This window comes from Microtus ochrogaster, chromosome 4 (genome assembly GCF_000317375.1).
Source record: "Microtus ochrogaster isolate Prairie Vole_2 chromosome 4, MicOch1.0, whole genome shotgun sequence".
Classification (NCBI taxonomy): Eukaryota; Metazoa; Chordata; class Mammalia; order Rodentia; family Cricetidae; genus Microtus; species Microtus ochrogaster.
In genome coordinates this window covers 86,495,448-86,505,249 of record NC_022011.1, presented here as the reverse complement: position 1 = coordinate 86,505,249, position 9,802 = coordinate 86,495,448, and the positions used below count along the sequence as shown (strand labels likewise).

The following is a 9,802-nucleotide window of genomic DNA, read 5'->3' as shown; positions in this document are numbered from 1 at the left end:
AATGCCAGGTGAGCATGGCTGGTACTCTTTGGACATGTGAAAATGCCAGGTGAGCATGGCTGGTACGCTTTGCACATGTGAAAATGCCAGGTGAGTATGGCTGGTATGCTTTGGAAGAGGAACACAGTACTCAGATACTGGTTAGAGTAGAAGCTGGGGTCCATGGAGACCGATGTATTGTGACTCATTAGACATGCCATCACGTACTTTAAAAGGCCTTCTCATCTCAAAGCATTGGGCTAGAGTTAGCAGTCTTAGAAGACGAACATTCTGACATTTGCAAGCATGTTCTCTGATGAAGATGAATGCCACACACAGCGTTAGAATAAAAGCACAGTCAATCCAGTGCTGATCAGCAGAACTTTGAGCAAAAGAACCCCTAGATAAAATCAAGAAATAGTTACGAGTGTCAGGGCTCGAACCCTCGGAATCCCTTGAAAGGCCTTCATGAGTCAGAAGTGAGGCTGTTTTGTATCCGCATTTCTTTTACAGAGCTGTTTGAACCCAGCCTTGTTACCCCAGAAAGGCTGTGAGGAGTTGGGGATCTCACTTTTTTTGTCTTTTTTGCATGGTATAGGAATCTTATTTATAGCACCCTGGACCATGGACGTGCCCTTTGAAACGCATCTGAAATGCCACTTGGTTGGCAGTTTTGAAATAGTATCTCTGGGTTGTGTGTATTTTCATTTTCTCTCTTAGTGAAAAATGTAAGAAAATTAAGGGTCTTTTTCAGTGCAGTAGAAGATTTAGTGTCTTATCCTTTAAGATTGTTACAGGTGGCATTTGCAAGCTTCATTACTTTCACAGTATTAACTGGCAGATTAATTTATAGTATGCATTGAAATGTAAGTGTTATTTTTTAAAAACATATTTAACAAATGATTGTGTGGCCTACATCTCAGGGTTACAGATGCTAACAAGAAAACACCGTGTGTCTCTGGGGACAGGCCCACACTGGAACGCTTTGTCTTGGCTCCATGTCTTGCAAAGTTCTAAGAACTAGAAGACCCTGAGTTCTTGCCTGTCTCCAGAGGCCACTTAGTGTCTGACTGCCCTGACTCTGCTGGCCTTCCTGGGCTTGCAGACACACTAAGGCATAGTGGCCTTCAAATGTGTCTTGTTGGAATCTCTAGGAATTTCTTCTTGACTTGCATCTGCAAATACTGACTGGGTGTCTGGTTTCTCCCCTACCCCTGCAAGCATTTAAGTGCTCTCGAGTGCCTGGGCACAGGCGTGTATCACACTCTTCCCCTCCAGAGAGGATCCTCCCCTCCCCCAGTGTAGATCCCAACATTGAATACATAAAGTTTTAAAACAAATCTCACTAACTTGTCATAAAATATGATTTTCATAACATTCGCAGTTGAGTGCTTTGTACTGTAGTCTCAGCGTCCTGTGGTCACTGACTCCAGACAGTTTCCGTCTGTCCAGAGAATCTAGACGTTAGAAGTTCCCTCCCGCGTTCCTCTCACCAGCTGCTTCAGTCGGCCGCTAACCCGCTCTGAGGCCTTGCCTGTGTTGTACATTTTGTACCAGAGAATTAAACAACATCTGGGTGTTCAACCCTGGCTTTTCAGCATCGTATTCTGAAGGGTTATCTGTGTCGTGGCGCGTGCCAGCTGCTCAACAGTGCTTCAGATGTGGCTGCACTGTGTTCTTTTTGTTTAGCAGTTGGTAGACATGGATTTCTACTTTTCTACTATCAGAACTTATGCTGTTAAAATCTTTACGTTCACGTTCCTGTGTGGTCACATGCTTCAGTTAGCATTATCTATCTTTGGGATACATCTCGGTCGATTTAGCCCAGTTTCTGCCTTTGCCTACCAAGGATCCTGTTCCTCTTTCAAATACTGAGCTCTGCCTCCTCTTCGTGGAGATCTCACTGCTTCTCAGCAGAACTAGACATGCTTTGCCTGTCTAGTTAGATACGTGCTAGAGAGTTAGTATGTGTTAACACCTGTGACTACTGTGGGTGCTGGGAGGGAGCAGGGAAGGCCTCAGAAATCCCTAGACAGCCAGATTGAAGTCCCCGAGAAAGGTTGGTTCTACTTTTGCACTAATGGGTGCAGTTGAAAGGACTCTGGGCTGGACTGCCTTCATTTCCAGATCTTTGCTCTGGGAAGCAAGGCTGAAGTTTCCCCCACTGTACTGAGAGAGGGCAGGTGAGGTCCTTGCATTAAGTTTATAGGTACATAATGATAACAGTAAATATAGCTATGTAGTATGTAGGATGGAACTTTTCCATGTAGCAACCGTTACATTTGGTAAATATTTGCACAGTTAAACACAGTACGACACATTTTGCATACTAAAGGTAATGTTTTGTTGGCCAGATGACTTAGAATGAGAAAATGAAGGCAGTGATGGTCAGAGGTGCAGCATTCGAGTGTCCAGTCAATCTGGAAGCAAGTATGACTTCAGCATGCTGGATCTCTGGGCACAAAGACGCCAGGCTCCAGTGGTTTAGTAACAGCTTATTATTTTCACCTGTGTGAAGCCGGTTCCTCATAAATCGTACTTTCTGGTAAGAAGTGCGCTAGGCATGTGGAAGGTGGTCCTTACCTGGCTCTTTGGCCCCATTTTTAGAAGGAGATATTGAAAAACTTTAGGGAATGTTGGAATGGTCCTTGGCTTTCTTTTTAAGGTCTTAGCTTACCATGCTTAGAGTTATTTTCCTTCCTGATCAGCTTGTGACTAACGCTTCTAGAGATGAGAAAGACAATGTTAGAAATGGAAAGAATACTCTGGAGAATTTTATCGGTTGATACTGTAGGTCGGACCAAGCGAGGTGATTTGTACCCCATCTGCTATAAAGCTTTTGCCTTCCTCCTTCAGGGTCATGGGGAGAGTCTGGACCTCCTTTAACACCCATAATTGTGTTTTGTTTCAGTGAGAAATGTAAAGCCAGAGGATTCACCGTGATCGTGGACGGCAGGAAGTCTCAGTGGAATGTGGTGAAGACAGTCGTCTTAATGCTGCAGGTGATTCTTGGTCCTGTGTCTGTCACTCAGGAGATGCTTTCCATTTTATAGCAGGGTACCATGATGAAAATTACAAGTACATATTATTTATCAGTTCATGCCCAGGCTTCTCAACAGTGACTCAGTTCTGAAAGAGATTTCACACAGTGCCATTGGATTGCTTAAATTCAATTTTTATATGTTTAAATTTATCAAGTAGAGTTGAGTCTGTACAAGCTTTAAAGGCTGAAAATAGATTGGCGTGTTGCAGTAGTCTGAGCAAGAAAGGCTGTGGTTGTCACGTGAGAAGAGTGAGAGCACAGGACTCACCTGGCCGCTCTGTGTGCTGTGCTTCTGGGTCTCCCCCCCCTCCCCCGGGCTCCTTATTGGTTATACAGGAATCGAGGATGGACAAGTCAAGTTTGAGAAAGTTTGGCAGGTGAGCCTTATATGCTAGTGGCGGCTTTAAGAAAACAAAACCCACAGAGAAATAAAAATAAAAATTTAGGATTTGTGATGATCATACTAAAAATTTATATCCCAGAATTTATTTCATAGCTGTATCTTTTTTTCTCTTTTTTTTTTTTTTTTTGGTTTTTCGAGACAGGGTTTCTCTGCAGCTTTGGAGCCTGTCCTGGTTCCAGGCTGGCCTCAAACTCACAGAGATCCGCCTGCCTCTGCCTCCCGAGTGCTGGTATTAAAGGCGTGTGCCACTATGGCCTGGCTTCATAGCTGTATCTTTAGGACATTAACAGCTTGTAAATTCACATTTAATAATCAGCTACCAAGTCTGCAGAGTGGGGGCGGGGCATCTCGTCCTGTATTTCTTCATGTCCCTCACACTGGTCTGTCAGTTTCTAGCATGGAGCAGAGACTCAGCAAACCCTTGTCTTCTGTAAGGCTACATTGTCATGTGACACAGAAACATCCCAAGGGGTGGGCTGCTCTCAGGTATCTGGTCTTCCTTAGAAGTTTCCAGAAAGGGAGATATTTCGTGACACCCCCAGATGAACCAAATTCAGTGAAAGGCATCAGTAGACTAATTTGGGGAAAATACAATTCATTCGGCAGGAACAGGTAGCATGTGTTTGTTTTAGTCATTATCAGTGGCATAAATGACAGTCTGAGCATGAGCAGTGACGGGCTGCTCCTTTAGGGCCACACAGAGAAATGGGACTGAGCTTTAAATCCTCAATTGGGAGAATCCTGTGTCATGCTTCATCCATTACTTAGGACAGTTGGGTTGAGAGGATTTGAGGGATGGCAACGAGGAGAGATAATTACAGGTTTTAACTTTGGTGTCAGAGTTTAGCGTGACTCAATACTGTCTGCGTTATTTAAGTTCAGCCTCACAAAGCTAGAAGTTGGCAAAGCCCAAGTGTTGGGCCCTGGCTTTTTCCACACGTCTGAAGTGATGCCAGATTATTTACCTATTGCTTCACTGTTTGTTTTTTTCTAATCTGTATGGATGTAGATCCTACATTCATGTCTGTGCATCACATCTGTGCCTGGTGACCAAGGAGACCAGAAGTAGGTGTTGGATCCCCTAGGACTGGAGTTACAGACAGTTGTGAGCGACCATTTGGGTGCTGGGAATTGAACCTGGGTCCTCTGGAAGAGCAGCCTCTTCGCTGCTGAGCCATCTCTCCAGCCCCTGTTGCTTCCTTTTTAAGGATAAGACTTAAATGTCCTCACCGGGCTCTGTCCTGAGATAAAGAGGTGTCCTCAGAGGACTGGTTTTTAAAATTGGTGCCCCACAGCAAACCCTCTGCCAAACATGTGGTGGTCTCCCAACCCGAGACTTCTCTGAAAAAGTCGTCAAATTCCACTTAGGTGAGCAGTCCATTGATGATGGCCGTGTGCTCTTCCTTTCATCGCGACACTCACCTGTCGCTGGTGAGCCCTTGGGACTTGCTATGATCTGCACTTGGATCTGTGGCAGTTCTGTAGTAGAACAGTCGGTAGACTTAATCCCTGCTGTGCTTTCTTCCTGATGGATAATTTTGTAGACATTTAGACTGACTCATATCTGACTTTTCCACAATTCCCTTGGCCATTTTCTCCTCGTTAACTATCTCTATTCAGGAAGTGACTTCTGTGCTTTGATCTTGGGCTGGGGTCACCTGTTTGGTAGTTCCCCCAGCTCCGTGAGAGCAGTCTGCCTATCACTAATGTTCTGAAAGAGGAGCCTTGTTTCCCTTGCTTCTCATAGTTTTCCTGTGCAGTGGCTTAGAAATACTGATTTTTCCATAGGTCAGTAACTGAAGAAACTACACCCTAAACTTCCCAGCCTCTGTGATAAGGATTCTGAAACAGCCGAGTTCATGCTGCTTACCTTAGCGACATCCTAGTCGTTACAGGAACACTGGCATGCTGCTGTGGAAAGATCATTTTCTGTCTCTTTCCAAAAAAATTATAACTTGGTGCAGCCTTCAATGACTTAGAGTAGTGGTTGGACTTTTGGGTTTAAATATATCAGGAGCTTACCATGCACAAAATTTGCAAACTCTCCACCATAGAACTGAATAGTTGGAAAAAGTTTCTCGGGCCCTCAAAGTCTAATATATTCTTCATTTCAGAAGTAATGTGTTGACCTGGTCCAGAGCCTGTGGGACTGGCAAGACTGAGTCAGACACACCTGACTTGTGATCTGCCTCCATCACCTCCAGCTCTAAGCTACAGTTCTTGAGTGAGATCCACTGCTAATGAACTTTCTAACAGATACTGTTGGAATGGGTTCTGTGTGTCAGGCACTGAGGTACAGAAAGACATTCATAGATAAGTACCTGCCATTGGGAAGCCTAGGTGCCGTTGAGGAGTCAGGCAATGGGCAGTTAAGGAAATGAATGAGAAGCATTAACTGGTGGTGAGAGCTGTGATGAATGTGGACACACACACACGCCGATATACACACACAGATGCACACACAGATACCCTCACACAGATGCACACACAGATAAACTCACACAGATACACTCACACAGATTCACACAGTATACAGATACACAGATACAGATAACACAGATACACTCACAGAGATAAACTCACAGATACACTCACAGATTCACACAATATACAGATACACAGATACAGATAACACAGATACACTCTTACAGATGTACACACACAGATACATAACACAGATACACTCACGCAGAGATAATACACTCAGATACATACACAGAAATACACAAACACACAGATACACACACTTTTATACATATATACACACACAAGAAGTATACACACATTCTTATACACAGATACACACAGACATAAATACAATTACACACTTACAGACAACAGACACAGATACATATATTCTTACACATAGATACACACAGACAGTCACAGATACATACACCCTCTAGATGCAGGGAAAGCCTCCTTAAGGAGGGAGCCCTCAGTACAGGACACAGAATGAAGAACACCCTGAGCAGAAGGAGTGGAGGGGCAAACACGTGAGGCGGGTTCAGACTTGCATTCTAGGATCTATGAGCTCAGCGATGGTGGAGGAGCATGCCAGGAAGAGGCGCACAGTCAGGTCTGACTCAGCAAGGATCCAGCTTGAACTGCATTAGCAGTGTGACCAGGCATTCTGACCCCAGACGGTGTAAAGCACTGAGGCCTTTGCAGAGTATTTGAGGAGGTTAGTTTGGGATGTTAACAGAACAGAGTGGAAATGAGTAGATTGCAAGGCTTTCTTCAGGTTAGACGTTTGCGCAGCTTCCTGGTTAAGGAGACGTACTTAAGTTAATAATGCTAACTACCACTCTTGGTCGTTGTAGAGAATGTGAAACTGTGTTGTGTGGAAAGATGGTTTGTCTTCTCCCAGTTACTGATCACAAAGAACCTCGACTTTTTATGTAATGGCAGATAAGAAAGCAACTTTGTGAGAAAATGGATTTCTCATCTCCTGAAGAAATTCTTCTTGATGGTGGTATTGGAAAAATTTGTCCTGTGCCTTAGAAAAACTAATTTTAATAGTTTCTTACCTAAAATATAAGTCTTGTGGTTTACTCTAAACATGCTTTCAGCAGGGATACTGTGTATAACAAATGTAATTGATACATATGGTCTGTTTAGAATTGTTCGAAAACTTCTAAATAGCTTGTCTTTCTTTATTGCCACTTAGGTTTTAAAGTTTGGAGAATTTCTTTGGCTTTCTTTTCTTATTTGACTTCTTTTTCAAGTATCGTACATAACCGCAAGTGTCTAGTGATTTGTACATCGAGTAAGTCATTCGCGTGTGTAATTTGTGCTTATTCTTCTATGTTTTGCAGAATGTTGTTCCGGCTGAGGTATCCCTTGTATGTGTAGTGAAGCCAGATGAATTCTGGGATAAGAAAGTAACCCACTTTTGTTTTTGGAAAGAAAAGGATAGACTTGGCTTTGAGGTAAATATAATCCTTATTAAAAAAGAGTTGTGTTGCGCCTTTGGAAGTAGATCTCACTGACATTGCTGTGCGTGTTCTGTTAGTTACTTAGAATCGCTAGCTCTGTGCTGCACTGCTGTACCGCAGCTATATATACTCGGCGCTCACACACTTGTGAAATGATTGTGTCTTCCTCATATACTGTAAAAGCTTCATCTCCATCTGTACACTCTTTATTAACTCCCGCATAACTGAACCCTTTGTATTTAAAGTTTTCAATGATGTGGAGGAGGAAATGTGGCAAGTGGGAGGCCACTCTAGACCTCAGAGTGGACCATAGAGTGTATTGTCGGCCATATGCCATGTTTATTTTCAGGTTTTTCTTACGTGGAGTCAGTTTTATTAGTCTTGATCCTGTTTGTTTAGGTCACTTTCCCTTGGGCCACCTTTAAGATTTCATTTTGATTTTGGTTTTCAGCACTTTGATTTCATATGTGTAGATCTTTCATTTGGTGTTTATCCTATTTGGTAGTCTCCGTAGTTCTTGTGTCCCTGGACTGTGTCCTCCAGTTTAAAAATTCTTTGACACTGTGATTTGAAATATCTCTGTACCCTGATTTCTGTATTTCTGCTATTTTAACTATATTCATGTTGGATGATTAGAAATTTTCTCACTTTTCTTACTTGGTCTTCTCTTTGATTTTAAACCCATATTGTCCCCTTCTTATTTATTTTGTTCTGGGGACTGAACCCAGGGTTTTGTGAGTGGTAGACAGGTGCTCTGTTATGGAGCTTGTCCTAGCCCGGTTTGGGTGTTTTCTCTTTTGGAATTTTTTTCAGTTTTGATCCATTTTCAGACTCTGTGTTTGGTTGTGCTGAGTTTGTTGAGAAAGACCGCTGGAAAATTTCCTCATCTCTTGCCATGGTTTTGCTATGTGGCATCTCTGTTTGATTCTTGTGTACCCAGCCTTCCATCCATATTCACATTTATGGATTGAAGTCACATATGAAAATATTTGGAAAAGTTTCTTCTGGGATCAGGAAATGGCTCCAGTGCTAAAAGCGCTTTCTGAGCAAGGACCATATTTCAGTTCTGAACCCAAGTGAAAAACTGGACATGGTGGCACATAATTAAAAACCCAGTCCTGGGGAGATGGGCGTAGATGGCGTAGATGGATCCCTGAGGCTGGCTGGTCGGCCAGTCTGACTTGCTTGTGACCTTGATTGCAATGAGAGATCCTGTGTTTAAGTAAACAAACATACAAAAGGATGACTGGCACCCAAGATTTTGAGGAATCTATCCAGGGGTGTCCTCTGGCCTCCACTTATGTTGGCGTGTGCATTGTACAAACAGACAGATAGGCAGGCAAGAAGAAAGACAGACAGACACATATATAGACAGGCGCACACACACAAAACCTAGACAAACACATACACACACTTTTTTCTGTATTAAACATAGCGTTTGTGCCTAAACCATACTCTTTAACCACGTTTCTCTACCATTTGCATGTCATTAGGTATGAGTAAGCTAGGGTTGATTGAAAGCATGCAAGAGATTTATGTGGGGTCTGTGCAGATGAAGTGGCACTGTACTCAGACTACTTGAATATCTTTAGATTTTGGCACTTGGGGTGATATCCAAGAATCCAGCCTCCCTTAGACTCTAAGTGATGAATCTTCTTTGTCTTCTTGGTGATCTCTCATCTGTCTCTGAATGCTGTCTGCATGCTGTCTGCATGGTTCCTGCTACCTGACACGTGATCACTTGTGTCTCTTATTCTTTATACTGTTGGCTCTGAGTAGGGACTGTGGTATTTCTTGTATGCTCTTTCGTTTTATTCTGAATTGAATATTGGGCATTTTAAGATAGTAAAAATTGGGGTAAATAGCATTTGTGTGTGCATGTTAACCCACTTACCTTTTCTTTGTGTTTTAGCAGTGAGGAGAGGTGTCAAGTACAGTAGCCCAGGTTGATTTGGCTCTTGGCTTTGTCTTATTGTTCAGGTTTCTCTGTGGTCCTTTGGCTGCAGCGATGCTTGTTCTATACACCAAGTAGAAAACAGATGTTTCTCCCCACTTGTTCTTGCAGCTTTGTCATTGGTGGATCTGACTGTTGTGTGGCATTAGTGGAGCCATGTGTGCTACCAATTAAAGGAAGATGGCTCTCGCTAGTCCAGAGATTATTTTCCTAACAGTTTAGGTGGGAAGTCACATCCCAAGAAGCTGAGGTCAAGAAAGCCTGGATGCTGCAGTTGGCACAAGGGAGATCGAACACAGTTCCATAGTTCATAGCTAGGGGCCTGCAGAAAACACGACTCTGCGCGAATATGAAGTGAGCAGGTGCGCCAGCCGCTCAGACTCAGGCTGTGCACAGGATAAGGAAACCTGGTACTTTATGACCTTTGTCACATCCTGCTTAGCACAGGTGCCTGCCCCTGTGAATGAACAGTCACTAGCATCTCA

At 43.3% G+C, this 9,802-nt stretch overlaps 1 protein-coding gene across 3 annotated transcripts in view; it reads left to right on the top strand.

The window, feature by feature from the left end:
• Positions 1 to 9,802, top strand: part of Sestd1 (SEC14 and spectrin domain containing 1) — a 100,712-nt gene that overhangs the window by 51,061 nt on the left and 39,849 nt on the right. For 2 of the 3 annotated variants that reach the window (XM_026789952.1, XM_005346626.3), the window contains exons 4-5: positions 2,891 to 2,981; positions 7,244 to 7,357. In XM_026789952.1, the coding sequence (XP_026645753.1) occupies positions 2,891 to 2,981; positions 7,244 to 7,357 (205 nt within the window). The remainder of the gene's footprint in view (positions 1 to 2,890; positions 2,982 to 7,243; positions 7,358 to 9,802) is intronic. The other variant, XM_013345910.2, reaches the window with a different exon arrangement.